Source organism: Homarus americanus, unplaced genomic scaffold, assembly GCF_018991925.1.
Source record: "Homarus americanus isolate GMGI-L3 unplaced genomic scaffold, GMGI_Hamer_2.0 scaffold24260, whole genome shotgun sequence".
Taxonomy (NCBI): domain Eukaryota; kingdom Metazoa; phylum Arthropoda; class Malacostraca; order Decapoda; family Nephropidae; genus Homarus; species Homarus americanus.
This window is the reverse complement of record NW_024721079.1, coordinates 9,410,413-9,435,710: the sequence shown is the minus strand read 5'-3', so window position 1 is coordinate 9,435,710 and position 25,298 is coordinate 9,410,413. Positions and strand designations below refer to the sequence as shown.

The 25,298-nt window shown below is 41.2% G+C and overlaps 1 protein-coding gene across 1 annotated transcript in view; it reads left to right on the top strand.

The window, feature by feature from the left end:
• Positions 1-25,298, top strand: part of LOC121861540 (breast cancer anti-estrogen resistance protein 3 homolog) — a 107,913-nt gene that overhangs the window by 5,521 nt on the left and 77,094 nt on the right. The window contains exons 2-3 of the mRNA XM_042359387.1: positions 20,977-21,128; positions 25,053-25,164. Of these exons, the coding sequence (XP_042215321.1) occupies positions 20,977-21,128; positions 25,053-25,164 (264 nt within the window). The remainder of the gene's footprint in view (positions 1-20,976; positions 21,129-25,052; positions 25,165-25,298) is intronic.

Below are 25,298 nucleotides of genomic sequence, written 5' to 3'. Positions count from 1 at the left end.
AACAGAGTTAAATAGACAGACAGGCCGATAGAGACGGGAAGAATGACGTTTAGACAGTGAGAGAGACAGAGAACAACAGACAGGTAGACAAACAGAGGCTGGGAAGACGGACAGAATCAGACGAACAAAAGATTATGAAAAGCAAAGATAGAGAGAAAGAAACTGGGAAAGAGACAGAGAGAAAAACAAGAGACGGGGAAGATAAAGATAGAAAGTGACAGATACAGACAGACCCACAGACGCAAACACACAGGTAAACAGACACAGACCGAGAGACATAAACACATAAGTGAACAGACAGAAACCAGCATACAAACAGACAAAAGGACAGACAGACAGACACAGACAGACACACACACACACACAGAACAGCTCACTGGACCATAAACCGCTGCCGTGACCCACTGTGTGTGTGTGTAACTGCCCGTATCCAAAGTTTAATTCACGGAACGCAAATTGAATTGTTCCTGGAATGAAAAAAAAAAAAACAACAAAGAGAAAATAAATATAAAAAAAAATATTAATTGTTTGGACTATTATTAGACTGTTATTATTATTATTATTTTTTGTTGTTTATTTCAAGTGTTTGGTGGATCGAGGTTATGAAAACAAAAGACGATCGTGTTTCAACTTTATATGCGGGATCCTTCTGGAGCCTTTTTTAAAACACCCTTGAGAATTACCTTTATTATTCTAAGTGTTATTTTATTATTACTGACGTGTGATTCTCTTCTCCTCGTCCATCGTTACTCTAAAATGTCACACACCACACACATATCTGTCATATTTCTGTCATATTTCTGTCATCTGTTTCTATCACTGTCATCGTCATCATTGTCATCATCATCATCACTTTAATGCCATCATGATCATTTGTCATTATTTTGAAGCATCATTCGTCCTCACTCTCTCACTCCCTCCCCCCTTTTCTCTTCCTTCCTCACTCTTTCTCTCCATTTCTCCCTTATTCTCTTCCTCCCTCCTTTCTTTCCACCCTTTTTATCCACCTCCATACCCCCTTCCCCTTTCACATACATACATACATACATACACACATACATACATACATACATACATACATATTATACAGGTGTGTGGTTTTCTTTATTTCTTATAAGCTAATCACTGAATCCATAGCACATACCTGTCACCTGCTGTTCACGGGGATATATATATTCCTAACCAACATGGTCTTGACGCTGTGTGGCGGACCCTGACAAGACCTAGACCAAGCAGCGGCTACTCTGTCAAGTACTCGTATCTTACCATCGACTCACCTGTCAAACGGAATAATAATATACAGTACAGGTTAAAGATGGTTCCTCGCTTCGGGTAGTGAGGGGAGTCTTTGGGGGGGGGAGGAGGGGGTACTGTCTATCATTTTCCTCCTGTCTGTTTACATGGACGGCTTGAAAGAGGTTTGGAGCTCGGGAGGGCGATAACTCGTGTTGATAAGCCCGCGTGTCTGTGTGTTTGGGTGTGTTGAGGCTTTGCAGTTGCCGCTACCCTTTTTAGAGACGGTGTTCTGGGACTCTCGTGTGTGTGTGAAGGTGGGATATAGCTTAACTTTTGAGCTTCGTCTGGTATACCTAACCTAACCTAACCTGGTATTAGTTATCTGTTATGATGTATTACTGCTCATAAACAACCACTGTACGGTCTTTGAAAGTGAATTTTAAATTAGTATTATATAACCGGCGAAATGTGGTGTGATAGCTAAAAGATACAGGAATCAAGATAAAAATTTCCCTTAAGTAGACTTTCTGTGACTTAAAAAAAATTAGTCCAATATTAAAAGGTTTAAGAATAAAATACGTTAATGAAGTTACCTTAAACGTTATCTACCTGAAGGTGTTCGTCTGTGCCCCTTCAGTTTGGTGTTGTATCACCTGAGGTCTGTGTGGTATAGTTATGGAACCTCCTCCTCCTCAGTGAAGATGTAAACAAACTAGAGTCTTCGAAAAGTTAATGAGGTAAGGTAAGAGTGTGTTACCTCTTGTAGTCATGTGGTGTTAAGTCTCACAGATTATGCGGATTTCTTTTTATTTTCCTTGGTGATGTTTTTAGTTACGGTAGAGTTTCACCTTAAAATTCAGGGGGGGAGGGGGTTATGTTCCAAACCACCCACTGCCACTTGCTACCACCCTTTGCCACCCACCGCAACCCACTACCATCCCTCACCACTCACTACCACCCATAACCACCCGCTGCCACCCACTGTCGTCCTTGTATTGTAGATAATTAGGTAGGCTTAACGCACTCACGCATCACCATTATGAGAAAAATTCACTAGAAAGCTTTGAGAATGAGGGCGGTGATTGTTGGGTGATGACGGCCACGCCCTCAACCGTGTGTGTGTGTGGCTCTCTCTCTCTCTCTCTCTCTCAGCAGTACCCCCAATTCCTAGCCCCATAAATCAGACTTATATTCTGAAATAACAACTTTGATTAACAGACCAGAATTATGTAGATGGTCTTTTGGCTGACACATTTAGTACAATTCAACTGTGAGGTTAAATCTAGACATCCAAGGAAACTATTCAATAACATTGCTAGGTCCTGTAACCCAAGTAACTTATCTGCCTTAATCCCATAATACGGCTCTTCCTCCATCCAACAAAAGTATCACCTAACATTCACTCATAACATGGATGGAGAAATCAATGGAAAAATATAAGATATGTAATGGATGGAATAAGATTACTGTCACTCCTGATCTCACAGCTGTATGCTCTATAATATCGTTGTTCAGGTACAGTAAACTTCAGGTGGTAACAAGAGCATAAACATCGTGGCTTTCCTTACATATTTGACTAACACTACACAAGGGGCACTTCAGTCTTATCACATCTATTCCTATAAGCCTATTGGATTATATGTTCATTATTCAGCCAATCAAAGGCCGTAGTTCTGTTGTTTATATGTACGATAACAGTTTAACGAGAAAGAAAGTTTGTTTTCGTTTAGGAGTTGGTAGAGACGGAACAGTGAAACATAATATTAAACAAATTAATAAATAAAGACTAATAATAAAACATTGGATGATAAAAAAATAATAGACAATAAAGAGATAATTATCATAATTTAAATAAAAAAAAACCAGTTCGTTAATCTCAAACAAAACATCAGAAAATGCAATTATAAGTAAGAACAAAGACATCAATAACAGCCACAGAACCAGACGACTGATGACTTGAAATTAGTGAACGTAGTATTATGGTGCAGTGAATACGTACATAAAACTAATAAAATTCTATATAAGGTAAAACGTATCGAGTTCATTTGTAGTATTATTTTTTTTTTACTATCTCGAAAATGCACGAAACGCCAGCAGTAGAGAGAGAATGTTATAACGAAGAAACCTTCTCATCGTACTTGGAATAAATGCCAGCGATACTTTTACCTACATATGTGGAATTATACATAAGAATGTCTCAATTAGTCTCATTAGATTACATAAACACACTCTTGTAGTCTCACTTCACTGTTTTCAAGGCTACTGCAGCGTTTACAGTGACTCGCGTTCAAGACTACATTGATATAAAGTTTGGATAGTAGTTATATATATATACCAGAACGGGAGAAATAATATCAGAATATATATTTATTAATACGAAGCTATACAGATCTTCACATAATATTGCTCAAACGTGGAAACTTTAGCTATTAACATTTGGAGACGTCGTTCCAGATATAATTTTTTTTTTAGAGGACTTGAAGCAGCCGAACGTAAACTTAGAAATGAAAAGAAAACAACATTGGAATGGGAGAAGTTTGTGGGAAGTTCCTGAGGTGGTATAAATATTTGAGACAACTTGGCGGTACATGTTTGATGGACTCGCTCTTACTGGTAATAAAACATTGGTTCTCTATAACCGATTTTTTTTTATTGATGGTTCGTTTTCTGTATAGTAAATTCTTATCACAATTAGTTGAATATTTATTACTTTTGATTTTTGTTTTGTTTTACGTATAGACAGAAGATAGGTGTTGTTATTTGATGTTGTTCATAAGTGATGTTTTTGACGTCACTTCTTATCGAGTTCACATCACTAAAACCAGATTCTGTTGACGAGATGGTTATTCTGTTGTGACGTGAATGCAACTCTTTAAGATTGCAATTCTCGGAGACAATATCTCAAGGTGATTAGATAGATGTCCCTCCTAAGACCATCCCCCAGAGTACAGTGAGACGGCGGCAGATAACAAGGTTGTGCAGTTCCTCACCTTGCCTTAAAACCCCCATTATATAAACAAAGGTTTCACTGTGGACTGGCTCTCATAGATTACGAGACTACAGCTCCCGAGACCCATCTGAACAAAGCACACCGCCTCTCTCTCTCTCTCTCTCTCTCTCTCTCTCTCTCTCTCTCTCTCTCTCTCTCTCTGTGTGTGCGTGTTTGTCATAATGGTTTATTGCATCAATATCTAGGGCGCCTCCCAACTCACCTTGTCAGTACAACATAATGTGTGCCGCCAAAGACCCACGTTGTATCACCTTATCTCGCTTATCTCAAGGTGGGTACAATAGCCTTCTCCCTCACCTCCCCACCCCACACCCTTCCCCCCACCCCACTCTCCCTATTCCCCCACCACACTCCCCCTATTCCCCCACCATACCTTATACGCTCCCCCTCCTCCTCAACTTCCCCCATCCCACCACTCCCCCTCTCCCTTCCTCCTGCGAAGACTGTGATATGGCTGATAACGTCAGTGTTTGCCAGGTAGTGATTGAAGGTGAGATGTCTTGAGAAACTTCGTCCCTCATAATGTACACACCTTGAAGACCCATCGAGCGAGTGTCCAGCTGGGAATTGAGAGAACGTTTATAAGTGTCATTTTGTTCTATAAGGCTGTAGAGAGTTAACATAGGGAATCGTGGAGGATTTAAATAATGCCTATTAAGTGTCGTGGTTATGTGGCTCTCAACCTCCCCAGGAATGGATAGAGGTTGTGTTTTTTCCCAGTTGAGTTCTGAGGTTGTGTGTTGGTTAGGTTAGGTTAGGGTGGTTAATCTTCTGGTGTAATAAGGTGGTGTGGGGGGGTGAACCTTCAGGTGATCCGGTTACCTGCCCAGGACACCATCATGCCGAAGACTTGAACCTGTGACCTAGAACCCCAAGGTTTGGATATTATGACTCACATAATTGTGCAGTTAATATGTCGAGTAACTCCTGGAAACAGTCGTGTCATGCTGCCACCACCAGTCAGTGAGCGATAGATTCAGTGCAATGTTGCAACCCGTGTGATGGTGGGTGACGTGGCGGTGTGTGTGTGTCGGGGTGTCACACGGAAGCCTGTCAGGTAAGTGCGAGAGACGTGTTATCTTAATCGCCAGGCTCTGACACTACCGATGCCATTCTCGACCTGGTCTTGAGTTACTTAACCTTCGTGTTGTTGATCATTGTCATGGTCTTCCTGTCCTGCTTGATGTCACTACTATGGCATTAAGAAACACACACCAGCCCACATCACGCCTCTCTCTCTCTCTCTCTTGTGTGTGTGGGTCGTGTGGGTCCTCAACGTGGTGCACGGGACTGTCTTTACCACCTGCTGTGTTCTGAGTTTGTTGAGGTTAGGTTAGGATATGTCCAAATTGAGACAGTCTAGGTTAGGTTAGGCTGAAGCATCTTCGCTATAATTTTCTTCATTCTGGGCGAGGCTCAGGATTCAATGCACAACATAAGGTTCAGTAGGGTAGCAGTCTTAATAGGCTTTAACCTAACCTAACTTAACCTAACCTAACCTAACCTAACCTAACCTAACCTAACCTCCCTTCCCCTCCCTTACATTTCACACTTTATAAACCTGTCAACAAATGGTGGTCTTAACATATGAACATCCATCCAAAAATCCATTTAAATAACCTTACAACATCTTCACGTCTCAATGATGAACTTGGGAGACGAATTACCGATATACAAGTTAATTAAATCGTATACACAGGTAATTAACACAGGTGCTCAGTAATACCTGTTGGGACGAAGAATGTCAGGTATCTCATCTTAATTAGGTTGCCTTATCTACCTGTATACGGAAGCCCTATGGTAATCTCATGATCCCTTTCTGTCAGTTTGTCAATAATACCTATTAGTCTGTCTGTCTGCCTGTCTGTCTGTCTGTCAGTCATACTTTCATTTCCGTGCATGCTGGAGGTTGGCGGTGGTAGTTGTTGTGGGAAGGAGGATGCAGGTGAGTGAAGGGTGACAGGGGAAGGGTGACAGGGGAGGGAAGGGAAGGGTCTCGACTGAAATGATGGTAAGGCTCGTCTGGGAGGTGAAGGGTGAAGGGTTAATGTTCCGGAAATTTGTTTTTTCGTTTGAGGCATGACGAGAGAGAGAGAGAGAGAGAGAGAGAGGAAAGTTGATGTTGTCACGAGCAAAGGGGAGGAGGAGGAGAGGGGGGTGGAGGTAACAGGTATAAAGCGCTAACACACCTGGTAAAGACTTGACCTGCCTAAAACTACTTACCTGTGTCCTATAGAATGAGGTTAATACATACAAGTCAAGTTACCATCGTGTTACAGTCGTTATACAGTCACTACACAGTTACTATAGACAATACAGTCTTTATATAACCACTACACTACAGTCATTACACAAACACCACAATCACTACACTACACAGTCGATACAATCACCACAATCACTACACAGTCATTATAGTCACCACAATTACTACACAGTCATTATACAGTCACCACAATCACTGCACAGTCATTATACAGTCACCACAATTACTACGCAGTCATTATACAGTCACCACAATTACTACGCAGTCATTATACAGTCACCACAATCACTGCACAGTCATTATAGTCACCACAATTATTACACAGTCATTATACAGTCACCACAATCACTACACAGTCATTATACAATCACCACACTACACAGTCATTATACAGTCACCACAGTCACTACACAGTCATTAAACAGTCACCACAATCACTACACAGTCATTAAACAGTCACCACAATCACTACACAGTCATTATACAGTCACCACAATCACTACACTGTCATTAAAGTCACCACAATCACTACACAGTCATTAAACAGTCACCACAATCACTACACAGTCATTATACACTCACCACAATCACTACACAGTCATTAAACAGTCACCACCATCACCACACAGTCATTATACAGTCACCACAATCACTACACAGTCATTATACAGTCACCACAATCACTACACAGTCATTATACAGTCACCACAATCACCACACAGTCATTATACAGTCACCACAGTCACATAAAAGTGATTAACGTCTTTCAAAACATGTACGACTTTACTCATTATATTTTCTTGTAACTAACTTGACCTTTAGTTAAGATTGAGACTTGATCGCTGTAAACACTTGTGGAAATATTAATAATAATCTCTCATAATATGTCTCAGTATATCGTTAGAGATTGAAGGGTTTTAGGGAACTACTTCTATACATGTTCTTCTATACATGTTCTTCTATACATGTTCTTCTATACATGTTCTTCTATACATGTTCTTCTATACATGTTCTTCTATACGTGTTATTTACGAGGCTTACGCTTGACCTCTTCCCCATGAATGTAAACAAACTTCAGTTTTGTTCGTTGTGATGCAAATATAAACCTTGTGAGTTGCAGAATTTATGTCAGTGTTTCCTGGATTGGTTTTGTGACTTTAGATTTAATTGAAGTTTTATTATGATCAGGTATTTTATTTTTTATTTCAAAGAAGTAAAAAAGTGGATCATATGAAGATTACGCACCCCAAATTATTTCACCTGGTAATTAAACACTCCTAACACTAACCTAACCTAACCTAACCTAATCTAACCTAACACTAACCTAACCTAACCTAACCTAACCTAACACTAACCTAACCTAACCAAACATAAGAGTACAATACAAAGCATAACACAACATATCCTAACCTAACCCCTCCTAGGTAACATTAGGGTGTAAATTAAATCAACTGGTGAAAGAAACTGGGGTGTCTAAACCTCACCTGAACCCCCTCCCCCCTCCCCCTCCTCTCCTCCTCCCCACAAAAACACAAAGATTAATTTAGATTTTGAATAAAGCTTTTTTTTTCTATTCAGTGAACTTTCCCTCGTAAATCATTTGTTCCACTTAACTGTTGCTGTGTGGAGGAGGCACTAGACCGTGGCACTGTTGGCAAGGGATAATAGGCACTGCTGGTAAGGAATAAATAGGCACTGTTGGTAAGGAATAATAGGCACTGTTGGCAAGGTATAATAGGCACTGTTGGCAAGGTATAATAGGCACTGTTGGCAAGGTATAATAGGCACTGTTGGCAAGGTATAATAGGCACTGTTGGCAAGGTATAATAGGCACTGTTGGCAGAATAGGCACTGTTGGATATAGGCACTGTTGGTAAATAATAGGCACTGTTGGCAAGGATAATAGGCACTGTTGGCAAGGTATAAAGGCACTGTTGGCAAGGAATAGGCACTGTTGGCAAGGAATAATAGGCACTGTTGGTAAGGTATAATAGGCACTGTTGGCAAGGAATAATAGGCACTGTTGGTAGGTATAATAGGCACTGTTGGCAAGGTATAATAGGCACTGTTGGTAAGGTATAATAGCACTGTTGGCAAGGTATAATAGGCACTGTTGGCGTATAATAGGCACTGTTGGCAGTATAGGCATGTTGGAAGGAATAATGGCACTGTTGGCAGGTATAATAGGCACTGTTGGTAAGGTATAATAGGTATATAATAGGCACTGTTGGCAAGGTATAATAGGCACTGTTGGCAAGGAATAATAGGCACTGTTGGCAAGGTATAATAGGCACTGTTGGCAAGGAATAATAGGCACTGTTGGCAGGAATAATAGGCACTGTTGGCAGGTATAATAGGCACTGTTGGCAAGGATAATAGGCACTGTTGGCAAGGAATAAAGGCACTGTTAAGGAATAATAGGCACTGTTGGCAAGGTATAGGCACTGTGAAGGATAGGCACTGTGCAAGGAATAATAGGCACTGTTGTAAAGGAAGGTATACAGGAGATGGAAAAGTAACAAGTTAGTTCAGGTTAAACAAAACCATTAAAGTTACTCAGCACCAGCGACCAAACACACCTTCCTGAAGGGGCTGAAGACTTGAACAGGTATACGAGACTGTGTTATGGTTCACTGATAAACTACCACTGATTAACACAAAACAAAATGATCTCTTAAATGCTGAGGAATAGAATCATGACGTCAGAAAAAAGTTGTTATATCTCTCTCTCGTTATGTTAAGAGTTGTGTGTATATATGAGGTGTATACTTACCTGTTTTATTATGGGTGGGGGTGGGGAGGGACACGTGTGCATAGTCCTGGGCCATTGGAAAAAATAAACAGATTTAAATATATAATGAAATGTTAGTATTATTTTTCGGTGACCATTGTGTGTTTAAGTTGTGCTGGAGATGTTATTGGAGGGAGATTTATGTTGTTATTTGTAGTGTTTTGATGTGTGTGTGTGTGTGTGTGTGTGTGTGTGTGTGTGTGTGTGTGTGTGTGTGTGAGGTGTGAATTTGTCTTCGTTTTCACCTTGCCCTTCCTCCTCCTCTACCACCACCTCCTGCCCTCCCCCACCTCCATCACCCTCCCTCCTCATTCTCCTTCCCCACCCCATCACTCCCACCTCCTACTCCACCTCCAACAATCCACTCTCCTCCACCCCTTACCTCACCTCCCTCGGCATCTGGATTTGTGATGGAGCTTCCTGGTCGACTGAAACAATCTGATCACACAGGCTGTTACTGGGTGTAGCCTGCAGACCATCATTCTAACCCAACCACGGTCAGAGTAATCAGGCGATGAAGATAGTTGTTAGAGTCGATCGTTAAACATTTGTACAGATTACGTCGAATTTTCCCAGATTTTCTTGGGATACATTTAAATAAAAACTAGATAGATATTAGGAACAAAATAGTATATAAAATCCCCATTATAGGATGAACAGCAACTAGGATTAAAGTTTTAGTACTGGGGAAAATAAATCCTACGCCTGGGTGGATTTGTTTACATATTCGGATTCCTGTTTCAAGAACGCGTGACGTATGCGATGAATGACTGTCCACACAAAGCCTAGTGAGTGAGCTGAACCAAACTGTGTATACCGAGATCCTATCTGAAATATTCACGCACTGTTGACCTGGTATTCTCCCTAACCCCTAAGGTGAATAATATATAAAGTGACCCTTACTGACGGCTAACATAAGGGTCAAGAACCATTATATACAACACGGAATAGCGAACGTGGAAAGTCTAGTCACCTGAAAATTCCAATCAACATGAACCAAACTTTTTGACCTCAATGTCTTTTTTTAACGTAGTCAAAGATTGTAAATCATTTTTTTGTGTGTGTGTGTGTGGTGGTCCTTCCCGCCATGTTAGTTTGATTATCGATGCAAATCATCTTTACTGAATATTTTATTGAGCGTTGGTGGTAAGTCAAACACAGGCGGGGTCAGTACCAGCGTTGATTTAGTTGAGTGTGTACGTTCTGCATCGTGAAGGATGGAGGAAAATTTTGTTGGTGGACCAACGCCTCTGTAACCCACGCCTCTTGACCCACGCCTCTGACCCACGCCTCTGACCCACGTCTCTGTAACCCACGCCTCTGTAACCCACGCCTCTGTGACCCACGCCTCCTACCTCGTAATTATCAGCCCCGGAATTATAGGTTGCACATCTAAGCGTAGAATTTGATGTTGTCTTTCCAAGTCACTTGACGGTGGAACTGGTAAATTATCAGACACAGACATATGTATACTGTATATATATATATATATATATATATATATATATATATATATATATATATATATATATATATATATATATATATATATATATATATATATATATATTATATCTACTGTACATTACTTATTTATATTCATAAAATAAATATATTTTATCATATACATATACTGTACATTACATATGCATTATCATACAAGTATACATTACACAATTATATATATATATATATATATATATATATATATATATATATATATATATATATATATATATATATATATATATATATATATATATATATATATATATATGCAAGTAAATCACTGTAGGTGCGTCAGGTATATGTTACAAGGAAAAGAAAACAGTTAGCGCTTTTGTAATTCCATCTTCAGGGTGTACAGACTAGAAACTCAAGTGTATATATACAGAGGGGTGAGACCAGGTCCAATGGTCAGGTATTAGGTATACCTACTAATCTTTAATGACACAACGGTTGGTGGTCGGTCAGATGGTCAAGTGGCCGCCGTGATCGTGAAGGCGGGTCCTTGACCATCTGTTTTATATATATATATATATATATATATATATATATATATATATATATATATATATATATATATATATATATATTATATATTATATATATTATATATATATATATATATATATATATATATATATATATATATATATATATATATATAATTTTATTTTTCTCGACCCATTGATATACACTACATGTTCCATTATATTTTTTGTCCTCTCGTGAAAGCCATAAACAGAGCGGTGAAGTCAATGAAAGAAGAAGCTATCCGTAACAAAGGAATGAAAAAAATGAATGACGAAGGAATTATTTACTTTTTTCTTATTTTTCGATTCAGGAGAATTATTGTTTCATGATAGTAAATTAGATAAAGGTGACATTTAAATTGATAGAAGACAATATTCTTCTTTTTTTATCTAATACCAAAAAGTGGGCGAGTTACCTGATGACTAATTGATAGTTTGGAAGGAGCACCTGGACAATTATTGTAGTAACTCTTATGTATAATAGAGTTTGTGTGGTGGATGAAATGTCTCTCTCTCTCTCTCTCTCTCTCCAGGAAGATCTAAACAAATTTTTTACATGGTCTGAAAAATGGCAGATGAAATTCAATGTGGACAAATGTAAAGTATTTAGTCTAGGAGATGTAAACAGAAACCAGATATCAGATGAACAACGATGATATAGAGAAATCCGACTGTGAGAAAGATTTAGGAGTAATGATAGTAGGAATCTTAAGCCAAGTAAACAATGTGTATTTGTCGAAACAAGGCTAATAAAGTACTTGGGTTCACACAAAGGGTGTTAGTTACAAGACTAGCGAGGTCATCCTAAAACTATATCTTGCGCTTGTGAGACCTCACTTGGATTACGCAGTTCAGTTATGGTCACGTATTACAGAATGAATATAGAATCCTTGGAAAGAATTCAGAGGAGAATGACAAGACTAATCCCGGGCATTAGGAACCTTGAGTACAGCGACAGGTTAAAGCATCTTAATTTACTCCTCGAGACGTAGAGTGAGGGCGACCTGATAGAGGTGTATAAATAGAAGTCAGGGCTAAACAAAGGTGATATAAAAGGTACTCAAACTATTCAACCAGGAGTGAACTCGTAACAATGGTTTTAAATTAGACAAATTTAAATTTAGGCGCGGGATAGGTAAACACTGGTTTGAAACAGAGTTGTGGATGAGTGGAACAAGTTACCAAACATCATCATTAACTCGAATACGCTGGATAGCTTCAAACATAGGTTGGATGGATATATGAGCGATAGGGGTTGGTGTAAATGGGACTGCCCAGTATGGAGCAATAGACCCACTGCAGTTTCCTCCACTTTTATGTTCTCTTATGTTCTTAAAGTGAGTAAGTGAGTAAAAGGAAAGAGAGAGAGAGAGATATTCAACTAAACCTATCTTGTACAGTGTGAGGCAGTGGGCACGTTACTGTGAGAATGTGAAGAAGCGTCACAACTCACAACATCCAACATTTATTACTGAGAACCAAGAGCTATATCACTCCTCCTACCTCACAAGCACATAATAAAAGATAAAGAGGGAGAGAATGTTCGTGTGTATATCATTACCAGGAGTGTGTTAGCAGGTGGTGGTGTAGAGGGTAGGAACAAGGTGAAGTTAAGTGATGATGGATGAGAGAAAACGGATGTAAATAACAATAGAAGGGATAACTTAAAGAAAAATGTTCGCCTTATGTTATGTAGTAAAAAAAGTTAATAATCTATATAACTGAGATGAGAGTATTGTTGAATTTAGAGTTTGGTGAAGAAATAATAGTAGTTTGTGGTTATTATTAGAGGAAGATGGATGAAGGAGGAAGAGATGAAAAGGTGTTGCTTGTTACACTCTTACCTACTGACGTGTACATGCTAGTGTAGGAGGATTATCTGCAACGTTCGTGAAGACTCCTGACAAGTTTACAAAGGTTGTAATGTTGGTGTTAGTGAGGTGTAGCGGCGCCTGTCAGTCTGTAAATGAACAGGTAGGCTGACATTCCTTAGCCTCTCCAATTCTTAGGTCAGTAGAGATCTCAGGTTACAAGGTGGACCGCCAGCTGACAGCCACCCACCTGTGAGAGTTATCATCCAGGTTACAGGTTGAATTATCATGACAGTACAGGTGTTGTGTGGACATGTTAAACAGCTGTAGATGACAGGTGTATCTCAGTACTGTCTACACCTGTGGATTAGCACTGTCATCAGGTGTACTCTGACGAATACAGGAGGTTACACTATCGCTGACAAATCACTCGTATCAGAGAGGATTTGTTTGGATCAGATTTTCTCGCCAAGATCGACTGTAGCATTTGATCCCTCACCCCCGACAGTGTCAAAAATAACATTACAGAGACCATTTTTTCTTAGTCTTGGTCGTATGTGGTGAGTGACTTGATTTATCGATCACACAGACATTCAGTTGATAAAAGAGAGAGACGTCGAATATTGATGTACAGTAGATGGATGAACTGTGTTGTTTGCCTAAAGTTACCTGTGGATGTCTGTTCACTAGGTGTGTCTACCAGGTGTGTTAATCAGGTGTGTTAACCAGGTACGTTAACCAGGTGTGTTAACCAGGTGCGTTAACCAGGTGTGTTGATTTTGTGGTTCAGTTCACAGTAGCCATGCCAACTGACATATCTTGACTCTCACGTCTTAATAAGGTATAGTTAGAAACAAAGACTCATTCAACACCTGAGAGGAGAGCTGATAATTACTGTGAGATACTAACAGGTGTGTATTATCAGCTGTTGGTTTAATGATGAATTACCTGACACTGTGGGATACCGACAGGTGTGAGGTACCTGAAGGTTACCTGTGAGTTATGAACACCTGTGGGTTATTAACACCTATGAGCTATAAACACCTGTGAGTCATGAACACCTATGAGTTATGAACACCTATGAGTTATGAACACCTATGAGTTATGAACACCTATGAGTTATGAACACCTATGAGTTATTAACACCTATGAGTTATAAACACCTGTGAGACAAAAACAAAAGACGAACGACTATGAATTAAAAAAACCAAACACCAAACACAAGCAATTAAAATAATCAATTGTGGTAAATCCCTGTATAAACAACGAAAAAACACCACCTTTAATTACCCACCAAACATTAGTCAAGATTAAAACAACTCTTACTAAATACAAACACACAATACGATCTTCCTCTCTGTAAATAAATAGAAAAAAAAAGCGAAGATAAAGCAGGAAAAAAACACAATGAAGTGATAACAATACGTCTCACTCAACCATGGTATACGACCGGGAGTATCGCCTTTATATACAACAGCCAAAGAGAAGATCGTAAATAACACTATCTTGCCACCAACTTCACTCTCTTTTTTTTTGCCGTGTTGGTCAAAATTAGCCTTAGTTTGGGTGTATTTTGACCCCTATCTCTCTCTCTCTCTCTCTCCTCCCTCACTGTCTTAGGGGGGGGGGGCACTGAGGTTTCTTTTATCTCACGGGTAGAGATAGAAGGAAGGGAGGGGAGGAGGAGAGGATGTGTCGATCGATTTTGTCTTTCATTCCTCCCTCAGGCTGGTCGTCTTCAGGATTGTTTTGACGGAGTTATTGTTAGTCTGGTGTATTATGCCTCTCTCTCCTAGCGTCATTGAGACCTTATAGGATTGTGTGTTTACTTGCAGAGAGGGTATTAGAATCGGTGTGTGTGTGTAATAATAATAAATAATAAATAATTAACGGTTTATTGAAGAGCTTAGGAGCCAGAAGGCTGAAAATATACAGTTACATATTTGGGGAATGGGTTACGAATACAATAATATACAAGGACATAAGTGACACAAATACATATAGTAATTAGATGGGATCAGCTAAAATACAGTTCATTTCAACATAGTGACAGTGTAGGGAGAGTGTTACTGGGGATGAATACACTGATTTATTACATGTTATTGATAATTTTACAATGGTTGGGACTGGGCTGTTTTATAGGATCAGTTCGTGCACGGTGTGTGTGTGTGTGTGTGTGTGTGTGTGTGTGTGTGTGTGTGTGTGTGTGTGTGTGTGTGTGTGTGTGTTTCCTTACCCCCAGACCTTTTATGACCTTACACACAACATCGCCATTATGACCTGCAACAACAGGTTGACTGACTGACCTTCACGAGAACTTGGATAAACACACACACATCACCCCCCCACACACACACCACCTCCCAACACACACACTTTTCACCCACACACCTCCCACATACACCCCCACACACCTCCCCACACCCACACACCCATAATCTTGACTAATTACATAAGTGAGACAGCATTATGAAGGGTGGTGAAGAGCGGCCATTAAACTAGTACTCCCGGACTTAGGAAGCAACACATCACACCTTTATGGGAATACTTGTGTATTTTAGGCTGAGAGGGTGAGGGAGAAGGGAGAGGAGAGAGGGTGAGGAGGGAGGAGTGAGGTGAGGGAGAATGAGGAGAGAGAGGGTGAGGGAGTGAGGGTGAGGGAGTGAGGTGAGGGTGAGGAGTGGGTGAGGAGAGGGTGAGGAGGGTGAGGAGGTGAGGGTGAGGGAGGGTGAGGGTGAGGGAGTGAGGTGAGGGAGGGAGTGAGGAGAGGGTGAGGAGGAGGGTGAGGGAGGGTGAGGGTGAGGGAGGAGGGTGAGGGAGGGAGTGAGGGAGTGAGGGTGAGAGTGAGGGTGAGGAGAGAGGGTGAGAGGGTGAGGAGTGAGGGAGGGAGGAGAGGGTGAGGGTGAGGGAGTGAGGGTGAGGGAGAGAGGGGTGGGGGTGAGGGAGGGTGAGGAGTGGGGAGTGAGGGTGAGGTGAGGGGTGAGGGAGAGGTGAGGGTAGGGGTGAGGGGTGAGGGAGAGAGGGTGAGGGAGTGAGGGTGAGGGTGAGGAGTGAGGGAGAGGGTGAGGGGAGGGAGTGAGGGTGGGGAGAGAGTGAGGAGAGTGAGAGGAGAGAGAGAGAGAGAGAGAGAGAGAGAGAGAGAGAGAGAGAGAGAGAGAGAGAGAGAGAGAGAGAGAGAGAGAGAGAGAGAGAGAGTAAAACGAAGATTGAATGAATGGAAAGGAAAGAGAAGGAGAAAAAGGGGGAGGAAGAGAGAGGGGCACACACACACACACACACACACATACACACACATATATAATCATCATCAGTTTGTCAATTTTCTTTGGTTGAGAACAAATACCAGTATCACCACTGTGTTATAATGTTTATAATATAAATTAACAGTGGGTATATATCCTTTAGAGTTGATATACCAATAACAATAACAAAACAACAATAAAAACCAACAACAACGACAACAACAACAATAATAATAATAATAATAATAATAATAATTAATAATGTAATTGTTTATGTTTTCTTGTTTTCTTCTTTTATTCTCTCTCTCTTCCCTTCCTCCCTCCTTCTTCCGCCTCTCTCTCCTCCTCTCATTTCCCTCTCTCTTCCTTTCCATTCATGCAAACCTTTTCATTCTCCCGTGTGTGTGTGTGTGTGTGTGTGTGTGTGTGTGTGTGTGTGTGTGTGTGTGTGTCTGTGTGTGTGTGTGTGTGTGTGTGTGTGTGTGTGTGTGTGTCGCCTGGCTTCGTTTCATCGTGGCGCTACAGTCACCTTTTCTGAGCTGCAGTGAAAGAGAAAGTGTGGAAAATCATCTTAGCTAAAGTGAAAGTTCGATCACTGTATTTTATTCCTCTCTTGTTGTGGTTGTTGTTATTGTTGTAATTTATTGTTGTTTTGTTATTGTTTGTAATTTGTTGTTGTTGTTGTTATTGTTGTAATTTGTTGTATTTTTTTTATTTGTTGTTGTTATTGTTGTAATTTCTTGTTGTTATTGTTGGGGAAGTTGTTGTTGTTGTTGTTTTGTAGTTGTTGTTATTGTTGTAATTTGTTGTTGTACTTTTTAGTTGTTGTTGTTTTACTGTTGGGATACTTGTTGTTCTTCTTGTTGTAGTTGTTGTTATTGTTGTACTGTTGGGTTAGTTTTTGTTCTATGTTATGTTGTGGTTGTTAATGTTGGGTGTAATAGTTATTTGTTGTTGATGTTATGTTGTGGTTTTTTGTTATTATTGTCAGTGTATGGAATGTTGTGTCCTTTTGATATACCTGTAGTTGTGTATAAGAGGTTAGGTTAGGTTAGGTTAGGTTAGGTCAGGTCAGGTCAGGTCAGGTCAGGATAGGTTAGGTTAGGTTAGGTTAGGTTAGGTTAGGTCAGGTTTGATTAGGTCAGTTTAGGTCAGGTCAGGATAGGTTAGTTAAATGCTCTGGTGTCAACATTGAACGAATCTTGTTCGAAGCTTACACGAGTCGAAGCTTCCAACGGGGTCAAGAGACACTCATTAAGGTAACAGATTGTCTAGGTGTGTGTATGAGAGAGAGAGAGAGAGATATTTCAATTATCTACACGTTTGGTCTAGTTATCTGGGAGAAAGTTTCCCTACCGTAAAGAAATGTTTTGATTACATTCTTGTTAGGTCCACGCGCCTCTCTCTCTCTCTCTCTCTCTCTCTCTCTCTCTCTTTTTTCTCAGGTCACTTTTGACTCTGGATGTGTATCTATCTGGCTGACGTCGTGGTTGATTGACTGACGTCGTGGTTGACTGACTGACGTCGATTGACTGTCTGGCGTCGTGGTGACTGGCTGCGTCGTGTTGATTGACTGACGTCGTGGTTGACTGACTGACGTCGATTGACTGTCTGGCGTCGTGGTTGACTGGCTGACGTCGTGGTTGACTGCCTGACGTCGTGGTTGACTGTCTGGCGTCGTGGTTGACTGCCTGACGTCGTGGTTGACTGTCTTCGTGGTTGACTGGCTGACGTCTTGGTTCGGCTGACGACTGCCTGACGTCGTGGTTGACTGGCTGACGTCGTGATTGACTGGATGACGTAGTGGTTGACTGGATGATGTAGTGTTTGACTGGACTGACGTGGTGGTTGACTGGATGACGTGGTGGTTGACTGGATGACGTGGTGGTTGACTGGCTGACATGGCGATTGACTGGCTGACGTGGTGGTTGACTGGCTGATGTGGTGGTTGGTGATAATGATTATTATTCATCAGGTAGAAGCAACAGGTAATGTAGGCGAGGTGTGGCCATGTTACCTGTTGTGTGGCCATGTTACTTGTGTGTGTGCATATGTGTGTGTATGTTACCTGTGTGTGGCCATGTTACCTGTGTTGTATTGTTACTTGTGGCCATGTTACCTGTGTGTGTGGCCATGTTACCTGTGTGTGTGGCCATGTTACCTGTGTGTGTGTACATGTTACCTGTGTGTGTGGCCATGTTACTGTGTGTGTGGCCATGTTACCTGTGTGTGTGGCCATGTTACCTGTGTGTGTGGCCATGTTATCTGTGTGTGTGGCCATGTTACCTGTGTGTGTGGCCATGTTACCTGTGTGTGTGTGAGTGTGTGTGTAGTGGTGGGGATGGTGGTGGAAGTGGTAGTGGTGATGGTGGTTAAACAGTGATAGTCGTGGATGTGGTAGTACTTGTGGTGATGGTGGTAATGGTGGTAGTAGTAGTAGTGGTGGTGGTGGTGTTGATAGTGGTGGTAGTGGTAGTAGTGGTGATGGTCTTGGTGGTAGCAGGTGTTCACCCCAATCATCCTCTCTCTCTCTCTCTCTCTCTCTCTCTCTCTCTCTCTCACTTTTAATTGTTTTTTTTGCTTTCTCTTCCTCCCTTTCTCTCTTCCTGTTTCCGTTCTTCCTACGTTCACTTTCACCTTAATTATCTCCCTCATTTCTTCTTCATCTCCTCTTAATTACCATATTCATCACCTTCTCCTTCTTCATCTTCTCTAATCTTGTTTTTCTCTCTCCATCTTCTCTCAAATTCCCTTTCATTTTCTATTCTCCCTCTTGTTCTCTCTTTCCGTTTCTCTCTCTTTCAGTTTTTCGTTAATTCTTGCCGCCATTGCTACAGGGGGGAGAGAGAGAGAGAGAGAGAGAGAGAGAGAGAGAGAGAGAGCAGATCGTAGCTACATGGGCTGTCTCTTCGCCTCACAAGCAACACCAAGACAAGTTCAGGTTACCAAGAGGGGGAAGACTAGTGTGTGTGTGTGTCGCGGACCTCTATTTGGCCAGCCAGCATGACGGTCCTCACTGTTTGATTAGAAAGGTCTTGTGTGTATATATACTCTAAGGTGTGTGTGGGTGTGTGTGTGTGAGTGAGAGAGAGAGAGAGAGAGAGAGAGAGAGAGAGAGAGAGAGAGAGTGGGGGGTGGTATTCGAGCGTAAAATTTGCCTCCATCCTTCACTTGGAATGAGAAAAAACACACACACCTCTTAACTCTAGTCTCAGACCAATATTGAAGCCATTTTGCCCACCGTAACTTATACATCAATGCTTAGGTGAGACTTGAGTACATTCTCACATGACCAACCATAAAGGAACATTTAGCTGACAGGATTAAGGGACTATGAACGAGTGAGTCAGTTTATTGTTCCTGAGTTGTTCCTTCATAAGTGACTCAGTTTATTGTTCCTGAGTTGTTCCTTCATAAGTGGCTCAGTTTATTGTTCCTGAGTTGTTCCTTCATAAGTGACTCAGTTTATTGTTCCTGAGTTGTTCCTTCATAAGTGACTCAGTTTATTGTTCCTGAGTTGTTCCTTCATAAGTGACTCAGTTTATTGTTCCTGAGTTGTTCCTTCATAAGTGACTCAGTTTATTGTTCCTGAGTTGTTCCTTCATAAGTGACTCAGTTTATTGTTCCTGAGTTGTTCCTTCATAAGTGACTCAGTTTATTGTTCCTGAGTTGTTCCTTCATAAGTGGCTCAGTTTATTGTTCCTGAGTTGTTCCTTCATAAGTGACTCAGTTTATTGTTCCTGAGTTGTTCCTTCATGTTTAAGAAGAAGTTGTTTCTCTGACTACTCGAAGGATCTGATAAACATCCTTTGTGACCTCTGTAATCCTTTTTCTCCCTATACCGCTCACAGGATGAGTATAGGGTGTACGATAAACTAGCAGCTGTAAAATTACCCCCCCCCCCCAAAAATTCAATTCATCAATAAGTGTTCTGGAGAAAAAGGGCTTTGGTGTTGATTGATAAATATGTAAGTTTTTCTTAGGTACTTGACTGATGTAGGAGACTCAACACACGTCACTTTAAGATGGCGTTGTGTACAGACCGAACCACTCCATCGTGTTTGTGTTTGGTCTTCTTTCCTATCATCCATCAATTATTTTTTTTCTCGATATTTTTTTTTATATTGGTTCAGCAGTTTGTCTACTTTACCGATACTGACTAGAACCTAAGAACCTGTGGCTGTTGTGGTAAGGGGTTCTGGGGAAAGGAATTTAGCTGATGTAAAAAAAAAATAAAGAGAGAAAAAAAATGTATTAAAGAAAAGAGAATAGGAATAATTGATAATATATTTGTAATTTTTAAGTATCGTCCATTCTATTAGTGTCATATTCTTAGCTGTGTCATATTTCAGGTATACTGTTGAGCGTCTGGTAGAGTGTATTGGTCTATGTAAGAATAAGATTATATTTTGTTGATTTACACACACACACACACACACACACACACACACACACACACACACACACACACACACACACACACACACACACAACCCCCACTACTACCACCATCACCACACTACCGCCACTGCCACCACCACCACCACCAGCACACGAAGTAACCTCTGGTCTTACCTTCTACAGGCGGGTCGTTGGTGTCAAGCCTGCGTCGCGGTGCCTCCCTGCGCAGGATGTCGTGGCTGCCTCGACGTCCTCACCTGGAGTGCAAGTCCTGGCTCACCTCCCTCGACCTCCCGCAGTACATTGGGTTCTTCTCAAGGTTCGACGGCGTTGAGGTGAGTGACTGGGGGAACTGGATGTTGAAGTGAGTGAATGGGGGAACTCCTCGGCGTTGAGATGAGTGACTGAGGAACTCGGTGTTGAGGTGAGTGACTGGGGGAACTCCTTGGCGTTGAGATGAGTGACTGGGGGAACTGGATGTTGAAGTGAGTGAATGGGGGAACTCCTCGGCGTTGAGATGAGTGACTGAGGAACTCGGTGTTGAGGTGAGTGACTGGGGGAACTCCTTGGCGTTGAGATAAGTGACTGAGAACTCAGTGTTGAGGTGAGTGACTGGGGAACTCATGGCGTTGAGATGAGTGACTGGGAACTGGGTGTTGAGGTGGTAGGCAGAACTCCTCCAGCATTGATGTGAGTGACTGGGGGTGAAGCTGGGTCATCCACCTCCACTACACCTGGGTCACTCACACCTCGTATCTATGTTACCTGTGTCTTGAGGTTAATGTTAAGGTTTAGTGTTATTTTGGCTCACCCTGCAGGTGATTAGGCACCCCAATTTATTTCACCTGATTGTTAAATATTCTAACACTAACCTAACCTAACTATACAACCTAACCTAACCTAATCTAGCCTCATCTAACCTAACCTAACCTAATCTAACCTAACCTAACCTAACCTAACCTAATCTAATCTAACCTAACTAACCTAATCTAACCTAACCTAACCTAATCTAACCTAATCTAATCTAACCTAAACTAATGTTATCCTAACCTAACCTACCTAAACTTATTGTTAACCTAATCTAACCTCCCCCAGGTAGCGTTAGGGTGTTTAATCAACAGGTGGAATAAACTGGGGTGTCTAATGTTCCTGTGAGCCTTTACTATTCAATGATATAAAAAGACTATTGTAACTTATTATCATTGAATTACTTAATCTTTGTCTTCCTAATTGACTTCTTCGAGTGAACACCTGCGCTGGTATGTTTAAGGTAATAGTCACACGGCAGTTTATATTTAACACCTGTGTATTATTCTCTCTCGTTCCCACGCCCATCCTCGCTCCTACCTGTGTGACGTCACTGGTTGAGGCATCTGAATCATCCCCACACTGTAAGACTTGACTCGATAAGGTAAAGGTAGAAAGTGAAACGTAAATAACAACATATAAGAATCGTCCACATGTTTGTTAAGTTGTCTCATTAAAGCGAGGCTCCCATGGTCGACCAGTGTGTGTGTGTGTCCCTCAGTGTCAATATAGTAGTACTTGTTCCAGAAAGTATCTCTAGGAAGGAGTCCGATGGATTTCACAATGAACATCTCGACTCCTGTTGTCTCGGTAGGGTTGTCAAAATCCTTCGTCCGCTGTGTCATATTGTCGCACAAAATCGTTAAGATACTTTTTTGGCGCTCGATAAAATGGCTAGAAACTTTTATTTAGCTAGAAATTTTTAAAAGAATACTTCCATTAATTTAAAAAAGAATCAAATGTATACAAAGTAGATGTATTTTATAGTCATTGGATTAAATATTTTGTTCGTCACTGATAAAAATATAGACCGCTATTTTACGGTCCAAAGTCTATATGATTGAATGATTTTACGAACATAACAACGATGCCATTTTATGCACTGTTGGTTGAGCAAGACTCTCGACATCTTCCTCGCTAGAGAAAGTCATCAGCTGGAGTGTTTTTGTATTTTTCCGCCTCACAAGAGTCAAGGAAAATAGTAAAAAATATAAATCTGTGAAGAAAACCGTCCATTAATGTCGTGTTGACTCACCCACCGGATCCAAGAGTCAGACGATAGATTCTCAAAGGTGATACTGATGCTCTTTTGTTTTACTGTCCTTCAATAACTTAGATGCTCTTTTGTTTTACTGTCCTTCAATAACTTAGATGCTCTTTTGTTTTACTGTCCTTCAATAACTTAGATGCTATTTTTTTTACTGCGCCTCAACAATTTGGGCTCTCTAGCACCTGTCCGTTTAACAATTATTATTTCTGAACTACTAACAATTCCATGTAGTTTTTTTTATACATACAGCCAAGTGAAAAAAAATTGCAAAAGATAAGAATGACTGCCAGCTTCACAAGAACCTAGCAGGCTTCTCCAACCCCCTTCCTTTTATTTACTATATAAGTATTTCTCTCTCTAAACACCCTAAGAAAAGACTGACGACGTATTACAGTATACAACAAAAACACAACTTGGACGACAGAAAACATCACGCAGCGATCTGATTGAGCCCAGATTCTTTTAATTCTCCCACTTTATTTATAATTTCACCTCTTAGATCTTCATCACTACACTTCTTTTTTTTTTCTACCTAAACAAAAGGCATCAGAGTCAAAGTCAAACAATTTGGGTCTCTAAACCAGTAACTACGATGGGAGGCGTGAGGACTTAACGCTAACATCAGAAACGGTCTCAAAATAACACTGAGAACTTATAGTAAAAATTTATAATGACAAATATTAATAAAGATCGTAATAAAAGGAAAGGAGAAATGGAAGAATATACAAGAATAGTAAAAGTAATTATTAAAAAAAATATATAGAAGCGAAACATTGAATTTATTAATACAATACAAATAAGATGAAATAGTAAATAAAAATGTTAACTAGGAAATATTAGGGAAATAATGCCAGGAGATTTATGGAATTAATTAAACATGAACGACTTAATTATGAAGGTGATGTGACCATTAGCTGCCATCCACACCCTCCCTCTCCATACACCCTTCCCTCTCCACACCCCTTCCCGCTCCACACTCCTTCCTCTCTCCCTCCCCTCCCTTCCCCTCTCCCTCTCCTCTACTCCTCTTTCCCTTCCTCCTCCATACACCCTTTCCCTCCCACTCACATCTTTCCTTCTTCTTTCCTTCTTCACCTCTCTTTTCCTTTACCCTTCCTCCTCCTCCCCCTCCACACCCTTCCCCTCCCCTCCCCTCCCCTCTACCCTCCCCCAACCTCCCCCTCCAGGACGTAGGGGAGTGAAAATAGCCTAAATATTGATTTGTTTACTTAACGTTGGTGGCCCGGGTGGACGGCGGTCATGATAAGGCAAGTGGAGTGTGAGGGAGAGGGGAGGTGAGGGAAGGAAGGAAGAGGGGTGGGAGAAGTAAGGGCAATAAGGGAAGGAAGGAATTGCTTCAAACATAGGTTGGATGCTCATATGAGCAATAGGGGTTGGGTGTAAACGGGACTGCCCAGTATGGGCCAAGCCCAATAGGCCCGCTGCAGTTTCCTCCATTCTTATGTTCTTATGTTCTAGATGAGGGAGGGAAGGAAGGGGAGGTGAGGGAAGGAAGATGAGGTGGGGGAAGGAAGAAAGGAAGGGGAGGTGAGGTGAGGGAAGGAAGGAAAAGCAAGTGAAGGAAGGAAAAAAAGGGGGTGAGGGGAGGAAGGGGCAAGAGAGAGAGGTAAAAAACGAGGAGGGAAAGGCAGATAAGAGAGGGGGGAAGGGAGATAAGAGGATGATATGAGGAGAAGAGAGGTAGAAGAAGAGGGTAATAAAAGTGAAGAGGAGGGAGATGGTAAGGAGTAGGAGGCGTAGAAGGAGGAAGAGTAGGTAGAAGAGGTCAATACGTGTGAGGAGAGGGAGGAGGCGAGTGCGGAGGAGGAGGAAGAGGAGAAGGGGGAAGAGGGGGAGAAGGAAGGAAGATTTATTCATTATTATTCATATATTCGTTTATTTATTCAACTGTTAATTGCCTTTAATACACTTTACTGTTATTCCTCTTATGTATTCAAATCTCTTAACTTATTTTTAGTTCATTAATACTCTCTCTCTCTCTCTCTCTCTCTCTCTCTCTCTCTCTCTCTCTCTCTCTCTCTCTCTCTCTCTCTCTCTCTCTCTCTCTCTCTCTCTCTCGTTCGTTCGTTCTTTCTTTCTCTCACCTTCTCTCACCTTCCTCTCACCTTCTCTCACGTTCTCTCACCTTCTCTCACCTTTTCTCACCTTCTCTCACCTACAGGACATCCTCTACTATGATGAGGCGGCCATCAAGGAGCTGGGTGTAAGGCATCAGGCTCACCGCGTCAAGATCATGTCCTCCCTCGCTGGCCTCAGAGACAAGTGGGAGAAAAGTAAGTGGATTTTGACCTCTTGTGTGTGTGTGTGTGTGTGTGTGTGTGTGTGTGTGTGTGTGTGTGTGCTCTTAATTTGTATTCTTGTAGCGAAGTAACCTGTTAAGTCGCATTTTTTTCCCCACGAGTCAGAA